General features: G+C 34.9%; 1 protein-coding gene across 4 annotated transcripts in view; it reads left to right on the top strand.

The window, feature by feature from the left end:
• GSK3B (glycogen synthase kinase 3 beta) overlaps nucleotides 1-19,937 on the top strand; it is a 219,960-nt gene that overhangs the window by 124,453 nt on the left and 75,570 nt on the right. For all 4 annotated transcript variants that reach the window (XM_037045581.1, XM_037045580.1, XM_037045579.1 and 1 more), the window contains 3 exons: nucleotides 8,222-8,332; nucleotides 15,094-15,224; nucleotides 18,864-18,970. In XM_037045581.1, coding sequence (XP_036901476.1) covers nucleotides 8,222-8,332; nucleotides 15,094-15,224; nucleotides 18,864-18,970 — 349 coding nt within the window. The remainder of the gene's footprint in view (nucleotides 1-8,221; nucleotides 8,333-15,093; nucleotides 15,225-18,863; nucleotides 18,971-19,937) is intronic.

Genomic DNA, 19,937 nt, shown 5'->3' with positions numbered 1-19,937 from the left:
GTTTGTTTTTCTGTTATTTTAATATTTTGCGAAACTAAAACACTATTACATGCATATTATAAGAAAATGGGAATAAAATAGGATAGTAGATGAATGTAAAATCTTTTTTAATCCCTAAATCCAGACATCCCTCTCCATAGAGGTAAACTTCTTGTGTTTATAAATGAGTACATACAGCAGATGGTAATTCTGCTGTATTATTTTGGAACATGGTCATCCTCTTTCTCAATTACATAACAGAAATTTAGAACAGAAAAACCAAAATTTATTTGACGAGAAAGATAGGCTAATGTGAATTTGCAAAATACTAGTCCAAATATAATTTGAACCCCCATATTTTTCATAGTGTAGTAAAGTAGAACATTCAGCCTATGGCAGACATGGTTTTATTAACCTTTCTTTGACATGCTCTGCCTTGTTATTATTATAAATAAAATATACCGCCTAAAAATGAATATCATCTCTGTCAAATGAAGCCTGAACTGTACAAAGTAGAGTGCGATTATCTTTATTAATGTTAATACAATACTTCTGCTCTAACCTAATATGGCATTAAATTTTTCATTAACTGCATCTCAGTGTTGATTCCTTTTGAATTCTGTTCAGGTGAACCTATCATTTATTTTCCAGAGAATTACTGTCAAGTTTTAACTGTCATTCTACATAATAAATTGATACTTTGATTTTAATCATAGGGCTTTATACTTACATTTGTTAAATTTTATATTGTGGGTTTGGCTTACCATTCCAGACTACTAGAGGTTTTTTAGTTTCTTATTTGGTCTTCCATTTTAAGTCATTTTTTCCTAGGTTTATGTCAGCCTTAGGTAATTGTGTTGAAATCAGAAATTGTAAACTAACTGCCAAATTCCCTCTGCAATGTGTTATATTTCGCTAGCATATTCTGTTAACACTTTTTAAAAAATTAGAATGCTTTTAGTTAAGTCTTGTACAATCTCATTTGCCAACCAATGCCCCTTTCTGCATTACACATTTTAGCTTCACACATTTATGTTTATTGCTTAACCATTGAAGACATTTACTTTTGCGACCCCTAATAAGTGAAATTATTTATGAAAATATTGATTGGGACAAGTGAAGGACGGAGCTTATAGCCCTACAACTAGAAACTTTCCTTGACCTTGGCATTTATTTTTAATTTTTCATTTTTGCTATGATGGTTTAGCAAATGAATTAAATTGTAATACAGTTCTCATACATCTCCTGGTAATTAATAAACATATCATGATTAACTTTGTTAAATGATTTGTTAAAATCAAGAAACCTTGTATTCAAGTAATGGTTAACAAAGGATAGCTACAACATCTATGTTAGTGACCTTTCTAAAACCCAAGGCTCACCATTCCTTGAATTCTACTTAACACAGAAATCCTTTTGACAACAGCTAGTGTTCTCTTTATTTTCTTTATGGGACCTCACCTTCAGTTGGAACTGATCCTTGTCTAAATCTTGGTCTTTGAAATTTTAAGAGAAGTCTTCAGTATTGCTCTTGCTACCCTCAGTTTTGCGTATGACTCATCTCTTTATTAAAAATATAGGGGCATCAGCCCTGGCTGGTGTAGCTCAGTAGATTGAGCTGGTGTAGCTCTGTGGATTGAGCGCAGGCCTGCGAACCACACAATCATGGTTCGATTCCCAGTCAGGGTACATGCCTGGGTTGCAGGCCAGTTCCCGGCAGGGGACCCCTGAGAGGCAACCATACATTGATATTTCTCTCCCTCTCTCCTTCCCTTCCCCTCTAAAGATAAATAAATAAAATCTTTGAAAAATGCTTAAAAAATATAGGGGCATCAGACATTCACTCACTTTACAGTTCTCCCTAGCACCTAATCACTTAACTAGTATTTTAAATATACAGGAAGAAAAAAAGTGGAATTGTTCCTTTCTAAAGATAATTTCAGAGTTAAAACTTGAGTCTATTTTTTGTGCTTAAAAAACTTTTTATATGTCCCTGGCTGGTGGGGCTCAGTGGATTGCGTGCCAGCCTGTAAATCAAATGATGCTGGTTCTATTCCCAGTCAGGGTACATGCCTGAGTTGCAGGCCAGGTTCCCCAGTAGAGAGCACTCGAGAGGCAAGCACACATTGATGTTTCTCTCCTTCTTTCTCCCTCTCTTCCCCTTTCTAAAAATAAATAAATAAAATCTTTAAATTTTTTTAAGTAAAATAAAAGCACGTAATTAAAGAAAAGAACTTTATATATGGATTATTTCTTATAATCTTTAGACAGTCTTTTAAACTAGATATCATCATTAGTATTATTTTATAGGGAACTGAGACTTTTAGAGGTTAAATAACCTGCTGCTGGTGACATAACTTATAGTAGCAGAGTTGAGGCTTCCATGTAGTTTTGTATGACTCATGCTAACCTTATCTCTTAATTACTATACTGTATAGCTTTTTGTATATATACTGTATATATTACTGTATATATTACTATACTGTATTCTCTTTTTGTTCTCCTCTTCCTGTGATGTTTTAGAATCTTGCTTTCTCATTTATCCCTTTTTTATAGTTTTATTCCATCCTTGTCCATTCAGCCTGCAAATAAATCTGGGTCACCTGATTCATTCAGTGCCATTACTAGCCTAGTTACCCAAGTTCAGAGTTCAGAGACTGTTAAATTATTTATTCCTAACTTCTCTATTTCTCGGGTTCTCTATTACTTTCCTGTATAGCTAGCCAATATACCTGTCCACGTCCACCTCCCTTTTTTTAAAGTCCTTTTTGCCTTATACCCTGGTCTGGGCTTTGGATTCCTATAGGTTTCCAGATGTTTGGTTTTCAATCTCATCTTTCCAACTTCCCCCTTCTCTGTACCTATTTTTCACAGTGCTGTTTGAATTTAAAACCAACCTGTCAAGCTGTCATCCTTATTTTTAAATAATATCTACTGCATCTGAACTAAAATTTATTCAGAAAATATTTATTGATTATCTGTTCTATGCTAGGCATTATTCTGGGTGAAGATAGAGCAGTGAACAAACAGACAAAAATCTTTTCCCTCATAGAGCTTAGTCTAGTGAGGGGAATCAAACAATAGAAAGTAAACTATGTGTTTAGAAAGTGCTAAGTATCATGGGGAAAAAATAAGTGGAAAAGGCAGATGGGAATGTGGGGTGGAGGAATGGGTTGAAATTTTAAATGGTGTGATTAGGGAAAATAACACCGGAGCAGAGATTTGAAGTTGAGGCAAGTGAGCTGTGTGTGTATCTGAGGGTAGAACATTCTAGGCTGAAGGACTAAGCATAATCAGTACAGGGGCTCTGAAAGCCTCCCTCCCAGATGTGTTCAAAAACAGCAGGAAGCTATTTTTGCTAGAGATGAATAAGCATTGGGCAGAGCAGTGGAGTAAAGAAGTAGACAGGGAAGTAGGAAGTGCATGCGTAGGACCTTGTAGACCATTTGTAAGAATAAGTCTTAATGAGGTGGGGTGGAAGAGATACAATATAACTTATAGTTTATTCATATCAGACTGTAAAGGGTTAAAGGCAGAAGTAGGAAAATGAGTATATTACAATAATTTAGGTGATAATAACCAAGACAGGGTTGAACATTGAAGATGGTAAGAAGTGATTACATCCTTTATAAATACATTTTAAAGGTGGAACCATTAGTATATAGACATATATGTGGATATTGGGAATGTGTATGTATGTATATGAAAGATAGAGGAGAGTGGGGAATTAATAATGATTTTAAGGTTCTTAGCCTAGGCAATATCAAGTAGACAGTTGGATATACTAGTTTGGAGCTAAAGGCAGAGATCCAGGATATACATGAATTTTGGAGTCATCAGTGTATTGTAGTGTTGAGCCATTAGACTGGATGAGGTCCTCAGGGGAGTATGCTTGCCAAATAAATAAATAAATAAATAAATAAATAAATAAATAAAACAAGAGATCTGATGACTGAGCCCTGGGATCCTCCTCTCCTTAGGAAATAAAAGAGAACAGAAAGAATCAGAAATGGAGAACAAGGAGAGTTGTCTTTAAGGTGGGATGAAAACCACAAGAATATAGTGTTCTAGAACCTAAGTGAGGCAGGTGTTTCAAAGAAAAGAACATGATGAACTATGTGGAACAGTAGTGCTGAACCAGTCAGAAAGGGAAGGGGTTAGATGATGGCTAAAAAGTGACATAGGATTTATCAACAAGATTATTGATACTGATGAACAATCCTGGTGGAATAGTGGTGGTGAAATTCAGTGGAGTAAGTTTTAGAAAGAATGAGATGAAACAGGTATTAAAGAAAGTGTAGACACCTATTCTGAAGCATTTTGCTCTTAAAGGGGACCTGATAATATGGTGGTAATTAGTGCAGAGTTGTTGTTTGTTTTTTTTTTTTTTACAGTGGGAGAAATAACCGATTTTGTGTACTTATTATAATGCTGTCACAGAGAGAGCACAATGATGGAGAAAGACGGGAAAATTACTGAAACAGTGAATGAATAGGAAAAGTATCTTTTTTATTGTTATACGTTGCAGGGTTTGCATCAGAAAGGGGCTTGGTCAGCTTGTCTCCAGAGAAGGGAAGGAAGAGTATATGGGGATAGATGGTGGTAGGTGGACGCATGCAGTGGTACAGGCAAGGTCATCAGCTGAGGGTGAGAATGGAAAGAACGGTATTGGAGATTGAAGAGAAGAAATAAGAGAAGAAATCAAGTAGTTTGAAAAAGTGAATAGACTTCCAGCCAAGATGGAGGCGTAGGTGGAAACACTGTACCTCCTCGCACAACCAAACTTAAGGACAACAGAGATTTAGAAACAAAAACACAACGAGAACAGACAGAAAATTGAACTGTACTGAAGTCCAACAACATCGAACCATTCCTCCAGGCCGGTAAGAGGGGTGAAGTCTGCGGCAGGTGGAAAGGGGTCCCAGCAGGAAGAAGTGGTAGCTGGCAGACGCGGGCACAGGGAGGAAATGAGCAGACCCAACCCAGTGAGGCGCGCAAACTGGTTGGCTGACCATGGACACACATTCGCACGCAGATAAACCAGACAAAAAAGGGGGACAGTGAGACCGACTGCACAACCCAGGACCCCAGTGATGGAAATAAAGCCTAAAAGCACCAATTGAAAAACTTTGGGGGGCCAAGGTGCTGGGAGAGGCTCCCAGCCTCACAGGAGAGTTCATTGGAGAGACCCACAGGGTCCTAGAATGTACACAAGCCCACCCGCCCAGGAATCAGCACCAGAAGGGCCCAATTTGCTTGTGGGAAGCGGCAGAGGGGACCAAAATTCAAGAGAGTGCAGAACAGACGCCATTGCTCCCTCTCTGATCCTGCCCCCACATACAGCATCACAACCCAGTGACTGGGTTGACCAGCCCTGATGAACACCTAAGGCTCTGCCCCTCATATGTAACAGGAGTGAACAGACCAAAACATTATGGCTCAAGAACAGCTCAAAGTCCCAGTGCCAATACTTCTAACCAACCAAGAGATAGCCAACCTATCAGATGCACAGTTCAAAACACTGGTGATCAGGATGCTTACAGAACTGGTTGATTTTAGTTGCAAGTTAGATGAAAAAATGAAGGCTACACTAAGTAAAATGAAGGAAAATGCAACCAATAGTGATAGAATGAAAACTGGACTCAAGTCAATGGAGTGCACCAGAAGAAAGAATGAAACAACCAAACAGAAAAGAATGAAGAAATAAGAATTAAAAAAAATGAAGGGAGACTTAGGAACCTCCAGGACGTCTTTAAACGTTCCAACATCCAAATTATAGTGGTACCAGAAGGGGAAGAGGAACGGCCACGAGTGGAAAACTTATTTGAACAAATAATAAAGGAGAACTTCCCCAGTCTGGCAAAGGAAACAGACTTCCAGGAAGTCCAGGAAGCTCAGAGAATCCCAAAGAAGTTGGACCCAAGGAGAACACACCAAGGCACATCATAATTACATTAGCCAAGATTAAAATGAAGGAGAGAATCCGAGAAGTAGCCAGAGATAAGGGGACAGTCACTTACAAAGGAGTTCCCATCAGACTGTCAGTGGATTTCTCAAAAGAAATCTGGCAAGAAGGTGCTGTAAAGAAGGATTCCAAGTCATGAAATCCAAAGACCTACATTCCAGATTGCTCTACCCAGCTAACTTTCTTTTAGAATGGAAGGACAGATAAAGTGCTTCTCAGATAAGGTCAAGTTCAAGGAGTTCATCATCACCCAGCCCTTATTATATGAAATGTTAAAGGGACTTATCTAAGAAAAAGAAGATAAGAATGTGAACAGTGAAAGGACAGCAAATTCACAGTTATTAACAGCCACACCTAAAACAAAAGCAAACTAAGAGGACAGTTAGATTAGGAGTGGAGTCACAGAAATGGAGATCAAATGAAGGGTTCACAACAGGGGAGTGGGAGGAGAAGGGGGAGAAGGTGTATAGAGAATAAGTTAGATAGACGGTGGGGGAGAAAATAAGGGGAGGGCAAGAGTAGTGTGGGAAATGTAGAAGCTAAAGAACTTATGACACATGGACATGAACTAAAGGGGGGAATGTGGGTGGGAGGGAGTGTGCAGGGTGGAGGGGAATGAAGGGAAATGGGACAGCTGTAATGGCATAATCAATGAAATATATAAAAAATTTAAAAATCTTTGAAAATAAAAGAAAAGAAAAAGTGAATAGACTAGGCAAATGTAGTGTTACTACTGGGCTGATTGAATTCCATGAAGATGAATTTAATGTGGGATCAGTCAGCCTAGTTCTAGGCTTTCAGCCAGGTTTATCTGTTGAGTACAGGTAGGGAATGTATGGAAAGCTTGACTTAACCAGGGTTGTGGTTTATCAAACAAGTAAGGCATAAGAGGAGGTATATATTACAGCTAGTTGGGCAAGCTTTTTCATAAAGGGCCGTGTAGTAAATATTTTTGATATTGCAGGCTATATGGTCTCTCTGTCACAACTACTCAAGTCTGTCGTTGTAGCTCAAAACTAGCCATGGATAATGCTTATGTGAATGAGCATCACTGTATTCCCATAAGACCTTACAAAACCAGGTAGCATGACTGCTTTGTTTACAGATCCCTATGTTAGAAAATGAGGGTAATGACAGAATGTGAAATTTAAGCTGGAAGAGGGGAGAACATGAGAGAGTGAAGGATAGTGAAAAGGTGGCCACTGGTATGTTGCCTCACTAAAATGTGTTCTGAGCTCTGCTGTGCTCTTTGATCTTTGACCCCACCTGGTTTTCTTTCTGCCTGAAATGCTCCTTTCATACTCAGTTTAGATGTATCCTCTTTTTTTATCTGTTCCCTTACTTCCTTTGCAGTGGTTACTGACATATAGTGAATACTCAGTAAACACTGAAAATTGAAATCTTCACTTCAGTGTGGTAGATAAGATGATTTTGAATTGGGAAGATTGTGAAAGTTTGTTTAACTGCAGATTTTCCCTCTCAGTAGCGAGTTCCAAATTTGAACACAGTGATTCTCAACTTTGCTTTCTGCTTTAGTTTACTTCTCTGCTATTGTTCACATGTTCAGGGTAAGGGTAGCTTTCTGTTCCTCTTTCCTGATTGGTACTTAGTTGAAATTCCCTTCTTTCTCTCCAATGATCTTGGATTGGTGTCTTTATGCTGCTGAGAATGGATATTTAAACATGTGACCTGCAATAATACCTGTGAGTATGGTAACTTGCTGCCTTATAAGTTATTCTTTTTCTTTCAGTTAATTGTAGAAGACCGTGGTTGTTCTACTAAGTATAGACTGTCAGGTAACCATAGAATCTTTTTGTGGAGGTTAGAGAAATTTTGAAGAACATCTAGTCCAACTTTTCGTATTGTAGTTGAAGAAACTAAAGCCTAAAAGATTTAAGTGACTTGCGCCCATCAGTTAGTAGCTGAACTAGGGCTACTAATGCAACTATTTTAGCTCTCAATTCAATAATCACTTTACTACTATGACACTTTTTCTAGAAAGTATGAAATTTTGTGATAGGTGATATCCTTTAAAACCATATACCCTAAATAATAGTTTAAATATGGTTAGGAATCTTGACAGTGCTGAGAAGGTATAGTAGATTGTTTTTATTATTATGGTTATGTTCTAATTTAATTTTGTATAATTAAAATTAAACACAGAAAGTTTTCATTCTTTTTAATCTGAATAAGTGAATGTAAAGAGCATTTACTCTAATTTGAATTTAAAGACTAGTTTCTAATCTTGTTTTTTTTTTTTTTAATAAACTTTTTCAGAAAGATGAGGTCTATCTCAATCTGGTGCTGGACTATGTTCCGGAAACAGTATACAGAGTTGCCAGACACTATAGTCGAGCCAAACAGACGCTTCCTGTGATCTATGTCAAGGTATGTAAAACTGGAGCCGTTTCCCATTTTACCAAGCTAATGATCATGTGCCAGGGAGAGGGCTAAGTGTGTTGTAACTGTGGTGTTGTATCTAATCCTAAGAGGGAAAATCTTCAACGTAGGCATTGTTAGAGCTTCATTAAATTCTTGTACAGTTTTAAAGTGTGAAATCTTTACCTTCTTAACTCAGGTATTAAAGATACTTGTGATTTTTCTGACAAGTGAACTTTTTCACAGACAGTTATAGACTTTAATTTTGCTAGGCATAGCACCTTTAAAAAAAAGCAATTCTGATGGACTTATTGTGTGCCACAGACTGAAATTAGAGCAAGCATATCATATGCAATTATAACAGTTGTTAGTATGATCAAATTCAGTGTTTTATTGCCATTATAGATATATTGTGTCTGTAGTTGAAGTTTAAACTTTTTTTAAAATTTTATTTATTTATCTTTAGAGAGAAAGGGAAGGAGAGAAGGAGAGAAATATCAATGTACGGTTGCCTCTCGTGAGTCCCCTGCTGGGAACTGGCCTGCAACCCAGGCATGTGCCCTGACTGGGAATCGAATCTAGATCTTGTGGTTCGCAGGCCCACACTCAATCCACTGAGTTACACCAGCCAGGGCTGAAGTTTAAACTTTTGATAATATTTAATATACATAGACTCTATCTAAGGTGTTATTTAACTTGTGGTACCTGGTACCAGTGTCATTTTGTTTATCTGATAGAACTCATGACAGAATGGCTAAGAATTTATCTAACACAATTCTGATTAAATATCCGATTGCTATATTTATATTTCCAATATGTCTTACATATTTTTTTAATTCCTTTGTTAGAATTTGGATCCAAGTAAGGTCCATATATTACAATTGCCAGATACGCTTCTTAATGCTCCTTTTAATCTCTAACTTTTCTCCCCCTTTCTCTCTCTCTCTCTCTCTCTCTATCAACTTTGTTGTTAAAGAAACTGGGTCATTTGATCTACAGTTACTTGGTCTGGATTTTACTGCTAAGATCACTATGGTACACTGCAGTGTACTGCTCTCCTCTGTATTTCCTGTAACTGGTGATAGGAATCAAGACTACTTGTATACAGTGTTGAGTGCTTTCCTAAGGAAGAACATAATGTCTTTCTTTCTGTGATGCTTGTTGTCATTGGTGATAATTGGCTAAACCCATTAATTCATTAACAGTTATAAAATGATATTTTAATGTTAGTATTCCTTTTTACCTTATAAGCTAGTGTAGTTTCATAAATGGACCTTTCCTATGTCAACTATTTCATTACCCTAATGAACAGTTTATATAAGACAGGATATATATTTAATTATTTTCCCCTTAACAAAATTTATAATAATTTGTTGGTATCTTCCAAAGGTGACCAATGAGGTATGTTTTTTTGTTGTAGAGTTTATTTTAAAGCTTCTTAGACAAGTCTTACTATCTTTGATAGCTTTCTTTCTAGTGTGGTAGTGCTTCAGTTTCATCTTTTACATTTCTTTCTCAGACTTGGAATGAGCCTTTTGTTCAAGGGGAACTTACTTTTAGTGTGAACTGGTATTTAGAGGCCACAGTCTGGATGTTAAGAGTGCTACTTGCCTCAGGATTGCAAGACCTACTGTTTTTAGGTCTTTTTCATAGATGGAGCTAGGAAATATGTGGATAACTTTTTCAGAGGTAAAATGTATCTTTTATTCATCCCAAAGATTAATACACTATGAGTTCATATTGATATTTCTAATTAAATATCAGAAGGTTTAACAATCTTCCATCTGTATTTCCCTTCTCTTACACTAAAAATTCCATTTTCCAGTGACAGTATGATTACTTATTTGTTCTATACCATACTATATACATACAACAGTCTTAGGATAACGATACCAACACTACCAATACCAGCTGAAAATAGTTAAGATCTTTTTGCAGCTTTTTTAAATCTCATGATATATCCCATTAAGATGAATGGTCATATTTCTCTACTTTAAAGAAACATTGAATAATTTATTTCTTTGTGCGTTACTAAGCTTTGTTTGTTTAATTTTACTTTTATTGTAGATTGTGCTTAAAAATTTTTTAAGTTAATTTAAATTTATGTCAAAATAGAAAATATTTACCTAGTTCTAAAAATAGAATCTATAAAAGAAGGTATATATAGTTAATGAAGTTTAGCCTTTATCCCTGTTTCCTCTACCCTATTACTTCCCTTTCCCAGAGTTGTATTTACATTTTAAGTAAGGATATGTGTATAATTATTTTATTGCCCCATCTCCTTTTTATGTAAATGGTTACATAATATATACATTTCCTCTACTTTTTAATTGAAAATATATTCAATTGAAAAAAAGAAAATATACTCAATTGAATATATTTAATTTTAATATATTAAATATTATTTAAATATTATTATTATTATTAATTGAAAATATTTTCTGCTTTTTAATTGAAAATATATTCTGGCCCTGACTGGTGTGACTCAAATGGATTGGCATCATACCACAGAGCACAAGTTCACTGAGTTACAGGTTTGATCATCTGTTGGGGTGTGAGTGAGAAGCAGCCAGTCGATGTTTCTCTCCCACTTTGTTGTTTCTCTCCTCTTTCTCCTTCCTCTTCCATGTCTCTAAAAAATAAATACATACATACATACATACGTACATACATAAAATCTTAAAATATATATATTCTGGAGATCACTCTGTAGGGTAGGTAGATAGATACATATGTACATACAGAGCTGTTTTGTCTTTTTATGGCTGTATATTATTCTATTGTATGGCTATGTCCTAATTTATTCAACTAGTCACCTATTATATGGACATAATGTTTTTCCCTCCAGTTTTTTAAATTGCTATTCCTCATAATGCAGTGAAGAGCTTTGTGCTCATCTGTTTTTCTGACCGCATATATTTGGATGAGGTCTTTGGAATTTGTATTTTTTAAAAATAATATTATTATACACTTTGAAGTTGGTATACAAAGAAAGATCTAACATTCCCTTTCTCCCCTTGTGGAAAAAAGAATGGTTTTTTTATATAACCACAGTCCTTCCAGAGTCAGAGCTATTGGCCCTGGACATTATTCTTTCAGAACACGAACCCATGCTTGTGTATAAGGATCTGAAAAGATAAAAATTTTGTTCGGAATTGATTAGCTGATCTCATTCACTTATTCTATATAGTTTTATGAAAGTATTTTTGTGAAAAATCTTAGATTAGGTGATGGAAATAAAATTGATAAATACATGTAACTTTTGTTTTCATGGACGTCACCATCTAATAAAAACTTATATGGCATACATGGTATCAAAATGCAACTGCAGTTTTTTGTGACTCTCCTGTTTTCTAGGGGAGTTGTGTATGTTCTGTGAGTTTATTTCTTCACCCCTTTTATAGTACTGGTCACTTTGTAGTTAATGATAGTTATATTTAAGTTAAGCTTTTGAGCACCTTTGCTTCTCTGATGAACATCTTTTATAAGTAAGTGGATTTTCAAATACAGTTCTAAAACAGATGCCTGGCAAATCATCGTTGTGGTCTTGGATTTTTTTTTAATTGAAAAGACATATTTAACAACAGGGTCTGTGTACATAACAGAACTGGATATGTTTTTGTGAATCAGGAACAAAATTTTTATTCCATTTGTTTCAAACAGGTTTAGTAGCATAGAGGCGAGAGGGAGGACATTGGACTTGAGTTAGATTTGATAATTCTGTAACTGGGTTTAAATTGTGTTCAAACTGTTAATTGGACCTCAATTATCTCTCATAAAAATTAGGATAAATGTGAATCTCACAGAGTGACTGCAGTAATTAAATAAAAGGTGAAATACTTGGTTTGACATGTACATGTTAAACAGATCTCAGGTTTCAAAATGTGCTAAATATCTGACTTTGTAAGAGTTTATTGATCTAGTATTTTACTTAGTGATCAAATTATTTAATATTTAATATTTTTGCACTTTTAGTTAATAGAGTAAAAACATGACAAAATAAAGAAATAATAATTAAAAGAGGCATACTTACCCAAATCACCACAGAATGTTTGTATGTGTTATTGGACAGATAGCTTAACCTATGTGCCTCAGTTATTTTATATGTAAAATGGAAATAATAATAGTACCTATTACATGGGGATTAAATGAAATAGTACATGAAAAGCACTTAGAATAGTGCATGTCAAATGATCGGTTGTTGTTCCTTGTTATTGTTATTGCTGTCTTTCTAGTATAGCAAGCCTCTCAATTATCCTATAAAACACTTTTGCACGGTCAAACAAAAAAGTTATAAAATTGCATATTTCATTCTTTATCTTGACTTTTCAAAAAATAAAGTGAAGAGAACAGAGATAGAGTAGATCTTTCGGATGAATGAATATAATAAAAAGACGCCTTAACCTCATTTAAACCCTTAAACATTTTTATCAAAGAAAACATTTTTTCTGACTGATTCTTGCTGACCTACACATCGGTGTCTTGACACAGGTTAATACAGTCTCCCCTTTAGTAAATTAGTGTCTATGAATTCAGTTTCTTATGGGGACTTACTTTCTTAGTGGTAGAGAATTAAACTCTTAGAACTCTGAGAGTAAGCTTTAGGGCTTGGAGATTGACTGTGTGAACAATAGTACAATATTAGAATTATGAAGTTTTTAGAAAGTTATATGAATACCTGAGTTGCTTAATTCTAACTTTGGTGGCAAAATACTGACCTAATTGAAGATCGTATCTATACATTTTATATCATACTTCTTTTTAAAGAAGGCTAAAACTGTTTCAGCTTCATTTCAGTATAACATTAAGGATGTACTGAAATTCAGCTGTTTTCATTTTTCATCATTCCTGTATGAAGGAAAATAGATTTCATGTTAACTTTAATTAACTAAATCTTAACATTAACCTCTAAATATGGTGCCTGATGACAATGCTTTGTTTGACCTTTATTGTCTTTTTTGGGTTTTGGATGTTTTTTGTTTGTTTGTTTGTTTGTTTGTTTTACCAAGCTGCTAGTATCTTTGATTTGAATCATTCCAAAAAGTCTCTCCATGGTATATATAACTTTGGGGTAGAGGTCAGAAAGTGAGTAGTCAGAAGAATTTAAAGTGAACCAGAACATGGACCCTGGAGTAAACAGAAGATTTAAGATACATAGTTGACCCTTTAATGCAGGTGTAAAAGGTGACAGTGACCCCCCCCACCCAACTTGAGATAAAAATTGACCTCTAACTTTTGACACACACCCCCATTGCCCCCCCCCCCCCCACCACACCAGAACTTAACTACTAATAGCCTAGTGTTGACTGGAAGCCTCACTGATAACAGAAACAGTTGATTAATACATATTTTGTATGTTATATGTTTTATATACTATATTCTTTCAACAAGGTAAGCTAGAGAAAAGAAAATGTTTGTAAGAAAATAAGGAAAATAAAGTACTATACTATGTTTATTGATACTTAAGTTTAAGATTTATCATCTGATAAATCATCTTTCAGTATCTATATCATTATTTTTTGTGTGATCCAAAACATTAAATATTATGTGTATTACTAACATTAGACATAAAAATTGAAAATATATGAAAAAGAAATTCAGTGTATTTACAGTTATAATGATTCATGCATTGGTAACAAAGCAGCGGCAGTGTGATAGCTTTATGGTAGCCTAGTGTAATTGATGTGATTGCTTCACAGTAGTAAGGAAATCTCCAAAAGACCGTCCGATATATTGTTGAAGAAATCCACGTATAAGTGGGCCTATGCAGTTCAAACCCATGTTGTTCAAGAGTCAACTGTACTCACTTTCTTCATCAAGTCCCTCTCCTCCCCAGTCAAGAGTCTCATTCTTACTTCCATGCATACCCAATTTCTTACTGCTTTTCACCTAATACAATTGAAATATTCTTTGAAGTTGACATCAGTAGTCACTAGCATCTATTTTTAAATGGTGCTTTGAAGTCTTTTTCAAAGTGTGTAAGTGTAAAGATTCTATTAACAGGGTTAATATCTGGGTTAATATTAACAGGGTTGATATCTTGATTGATCATTGATTATAGATTCTCTCAGTTCATGTAGAATTTTTCCATGCCTGTCTCAATAACCTTTGGGACTGACATCTAAGGAAATTGTTATTCTGAAGATGAAAATGCAAATACTCTTAAAGAATGATAACTTAAACTGAATACTTGTCTTTTAGTCTATACTTTGTTACTTATTAGTCACATGATTTGGAGACCTCTGGGCTTTTTTTTTAAATTTTCTTAAATAAATTCTATGTATTTATCTTTAGAGGGGAAGGGAAGGAGAGAAATATCAATGTATGGTTGCCTCTCATGGGTCCCCTGCTGGGAACTGACCTGCAACCCAGGCGTGTGCCCTGAGTGTGAATCGAACCGCAATCTTCTGGTTTGCAGGCCCGTGCTCAATCCACTGATCCACACCAGCCAGGGCTGGGCTTTTTATCTGTTTGGGAAAAAATGTTAGCAGGTTTGTTGTACAATGTTAGTAAAATAAAAAATTGCAAGGCACATTGTAAAACATCCTTTATAAGTTATTAAAGGATGGTGTAAATATAATACATGATTGAAACTTTAATTAGCCAATTAGTATAGAAATGACATGAGACTTATTAAAGGAAGATTGAGTGCTAATAATCCCCAGCATTTCACCTATTATGTTCTGAAAATCTGTTATTTTCTTTCCTGTTTAAGGATTTTGATTATTTGGGATACAAAGTATTTAATTAATTTTTACTGTTTATTTCAGTTATATATGTATCAGCTGTTTCGAAGTTTAGCCTATATTCATTCCTTTGGAATCTGCCATCGGGATATTAAACCACAGAACCTCTTGTTGGACCCTGATACAGCTGTCTTAAAACTCTGTGACTTTGGAAGGTAAGCTATCTCTCTCTTCTTCTCCCTTCCCTCCTCTCCTACCCTACCCTTTCACCCATATGCTTTTTTAAAAATATATTTCTTTTATAACGACAGCCTAAAAATACTGTTGTTGTCATTCAGGGAATATAAAATAGTGCAGCTTCTTGGGAGGGTAGTTTTGGTAAATTTTGTCAGAATTATAAATGTATATAATCTTTCATCTAGCAACTTAACTCCTAGGAATTATTCTCTTAGCAATACACATTTACAAAATAGTATATGTGTAGGGATTTTATGATAGCATTGTTTATAAATAAATGTCTGTCAGTAGGAGAATGACTGGATAAATTATGGCATGAGATGTCTCTCTCTGAATTGAAAAGGAATAATCTATAATAAATTCTAAATTCAAGAAGCAAGATCAATATCAGTCATATGTATACAGGTATATACATGGCTTATTTCTAGGATGATATATAATCATTCCATGACATTGATTGCCCCGGGAAGGGAAACTGGGAGTATAGTTGAGGTCAAAAACTTTTTCACTGATTGTACTTTTGTATTGTTTGATTTTTTACATTGTGTGTATATTCTTTTTTCAGTAAGAACTATTTTTTTAAAAATATTGATTATTATACATAACAGTGTAGCATTTTAAATTCATAGTTAACCTCAGGGTAGAGCTGAGGTAAAAGGTATAGTAGCCGTATTTTCTTCCTTGTCCTGTAATTTAGTCTCTTATTCTCTATTCTTTCCTGCAATTTCAGTGCACTTTCTGTTTTCTTAAACTCATCCCTTGGTGTAATATATTGTGTGATAAGACTTCATTCTTTCCATCTCCAAAATGTTCAGCATCTTGTGCCTCTCCAATCTAACCTTTCAATGTGAAGTCAAACCTATGTCCCCATGTAATTCAGGCAGTTAATCTCTGCCTCCTGTCTGGTGTAATCATCTAGAGTAATTGCATTCCTCTCAGTCCCTAAGATATCTCCACATAACTTGAAATCTCTCTGATTTTTTTCATTCTCACTAATTTTTACTTTTTAACTAGATTCTTTATAGATATTGACCCACACCTGCTTACACCTTTATCCCCACCTCTTTGTAATATTTTTATATCAACCCTCCCTCTAAAGTTGAGGTTTAATCCAGGATATATTTTACACAGGCTGTCTTTTCAGAGAGTCTTAGCAAACACATCTGCTCTGCCATGAGTTAATTCTTCTTAGTCTTATACAAATGTCCTTTCAGATCATTCTCTTTTTACAGTTTCCTAATTTCAAGACACCTGTTACCAGGATCCGTTCTATCTTGCAGGCTATCCCTTCAACTATGAGAAAAGATGTAGTAGGACATCAAATCAAAACTAATTTGATAGTTGAAACAAAGCAGTACTATTAATTATATGTAGGACAAACTGCCCCAATCATGTTGTATTTTCATTCAGTGTCTTTCCTCCTGAGAGTGACTGATTGGTAGGGACCATAAACAGACTATGAGACATCAAGTTTAATAGAGGTTATCCTCGCCACGGTGGTGTCAACACTGTTGCTATCGTTCATTACATTGGTACATGGAAGTTACTTTGTTTTAATATATTTAGAATAGAGATTTCACTTGTATGGTAATATCTCATTTTTAATAGCTCTGAACTAAAAGTTGGCTTTTTTTTTTCTTTTTAACAGTTGGTTTGGACAAGTAGAGTTTGGGATATACTTTAGATGCTTAGGGCCAGGTTGATGATGACTTAAAAAACACAAAACAGTGTGGCTCTCTTATTAGTAACTCTTGTTTTGTCTTGTTTTGTTTTATTGTTGTTCAAGTACAGTCATCTCCATTTCCCTCTCCATTCCCCCTACCCCAGCCATTCCCACTTCTCACCCTCGATCCTACCCCGCTTTCGTGTTGTCCACGTGTCCTTTATAGATGTCCTAAAAACCCCTCCCCCTTTCCCCACCTTCACCCCTTCCCTCCTCCCCTCTGGTTACTGTCAGTTTGTTCTTAATTTTATTGTCTCTTCTTATATTTTGCTTGCTTGTTTGTTTTGTTGATTAATTCTTTACTAGATGAAATAGGGTCTGGAACTAGGTGAATGGCTACTTGGGCTTTCTTAAGACAAAAAAGACTATTGTATTAGATGCTCTCACCCTCAAAGGGCAGGAATTTACAGCCAGCCTCACCTGAAGAGAAAGAAGGTAATTCCACCAAGTAGTGAAGAAAGTTACAAGCTACATCATCCTATAAAACGAAAGGTTGTGGGTTTAATCCTGGTTAGGGTACATACCTAGGTTGCCCTTTGGTCCCTGGTCAGGGTGCATGCAAGAAGCAACCGATCAGTGTTTCTTTCTCACATTAGTGTTTCTCTTCCTCCCTTCCCCTCTCTCTAAAATCAATAAGCATGTCCTCAGGTGAGGATAAAAAAAATCTATAGTCTATGGAGTTTCCAGTGTTATCTTCTTTATCTTCTAGTAAATTTCTGACTATATAATTAGAATTTGTCTTGTTAGTTAAAAAAAGTTCTTCATATGGTAGAAAAGAAAGGTTTTAGCAGTTGGTGCTGAGAAGTGCCGTAATTTTCATGCAGCCTAAAACCAGGAATTATAATATTTATTAATTTATAAAATGGTTGTTGTGTGTCAGTACTTGTGGAGAATGTAAAAAAAAATAAACTGCCTTCAACCTCCAAAACTTGTGATGAAGGAAGAATAGGTTAAGGTCAGAGTTATCATTGACCGGAAATAAATGAAAGAGAAAGAAAGCCCAAACTTTGAAACCTTTGTGACCACTTTCATCTACCCCTGCTCTGATTTTCCTGTACCTTTACCTCAAAATTGTCTTACCTTGTTGCTCAACTTTAGTTTTGTTTGTATTCATTTTCTGTATTTGTCTTTATAATTATTGTATACTAAAGTCATTAGCTTCTACAATAGTTTATTTCAGCGTGTCTTCAAGTTATCTTGGGGGATATCTCGAAACTAATTTTAATTTACTTTAATGTTTAAAATATTGTGCATTTTACAAAGTTTTGGAAGGAAAATTGGATTAAGAGGATGTGATTAACCTCAGGACCACAGTTGGAATTTATAGGCCATGACTAATCTCTGCTCTAGAGGAGTGAGCCTTTCTTTTTTATTGGGTGTTGGATATCCAGTTAGTTTATAAATTGACTAAAACGGTAGAAAAATAGATTGGGTATGGAAATCTTTGGGATATTTCGCGTCAAAAGTCAAATTATAAAAGAGTGGCCAGTTTCTTACCCTTAAAAAATTGGGTTAAAACGTATTCATTTTTACATTATATCCTGTTACTATATTTTTTGGTGAGGACAACTACCTCTTTTCTGACTTTTCTTTGTATTTTAGAGGTGGAATTTAGGGGACAGAGGATCAGAAGAAATTTAACGTATCCTTCTATGACTTTGTATCTCTTTTCCTTAGGTAATAGTTGACAGTAAAATTACTGTTATTTTTAAAATTAATGTCATGCTAAAATTATTTCTTTTTTCAGAAATAGTTGTGATTGATATTTTCTTTTTCATATGTTGCATAAATGGAATTACATGAATCTTAGACAAGTATTTAATTTTGTGAGCAATTTAGGTTCTTTGAAGGTTTAGATTTAGTTTTAAATTTTTCTGTTCTTTGTTTTTGTTAGTGCAAAGCAGCTGGTCCGAGGAGAACCCAATGTTTCATATATCTGTTCTCGGTACTATAGGGCACCAGAGTTGATCTTTGGAGCCACTGACTATACCTCCAGTATAGGTGAGTACTGAGTCTGAGTGTAATGGCTTGTAACTGTTAATCATATCTTATTTTTAGTAGTTTAGTATTACTAATCTGTACTTTCACTTAACTATTATAAAGATGGGTATACCTTAAAATGTTTTTTCTTAAAGATTGATATGCAAAAATGGGTACACTATTTTAAATTTTGCCTTTTAGAATTTAAAATATATTTACTATTCTGTTCGGTTTCTTGGATTTTTCAAATAAATAATAAAGTTAATTCTTTATGACTGCATGATTTCTTTATGATTACATCTGTTTTTAACTTAAACTTTCGAATAAAATCTAAGTATACTTTCCTTTTCTTTTTTTAAAAAATTGCCCTGAAATACTCACTTCTGAGCTTTATCACCAGTTGCGGGATTTGCATTCATTGAGTTTATGAAGAAGAGTACAGTGATGACCATATTGTTGACATTCCTACCATGCTGTCTCAATTAATTATTTAATTTTAATTCAGATCTTGAAAAATATTCTGACTTTTTAGAAGTCTTTATGAAAGATCTATAGTGACAAGTTGAATAGAGACACTTGGCTTCAGTAACTGACTTCCTCTTCTACCGCATTTTTGCCTAGTAGTAGGAGTAGACACAGAGTGTGATAAGCTGGATGTGAACAGGAAGTTAAGAAAGGAGGTGCAACTTTAGGCTAGGTGCAAGTGGAGGTCAAAATTACTTTATTGTTACAAATTGTTTTTGAAGATAATTCCTTATTCCAAAAACAGAAACAAAAGCATACAAATACCAAGAAAAACAAACAAACAACAACAAAAAAACAAATTTCAGTAACAGAAAACTAAGAAAAACCAGAACTTGCATGATTTTTGTCTTTTGATACAAGTAGAAATTCTCTGATATTAACAAAGACCACTCAACAGAAATACACTGCCAATTTTATAATGCCAAAGGGCAAAATGCCAAGGGGCCAGCAGTTTCACCCACCA

The sequence above is a fragment of the Sturnira hondurensis genome, unplaced genomic scaffold, assembly GCF_014824575.4.
Source record: "Sturnira hondurensis isolate 20B ecotype Veracruz unplaced genomic scaffold, ASM1482457v3 Scaffold0004338, whole genome shotgun sequence".
Lineage (NCBI taxonomy): Eukaryota > Metazoa > Chordata > Mammalia > Chiroptera > Phyllostomidae > Sturnira > Sturnira hondurensis.
This window is presented reverse-complemented; position numbering and strand designations above follow the sequence as displayed.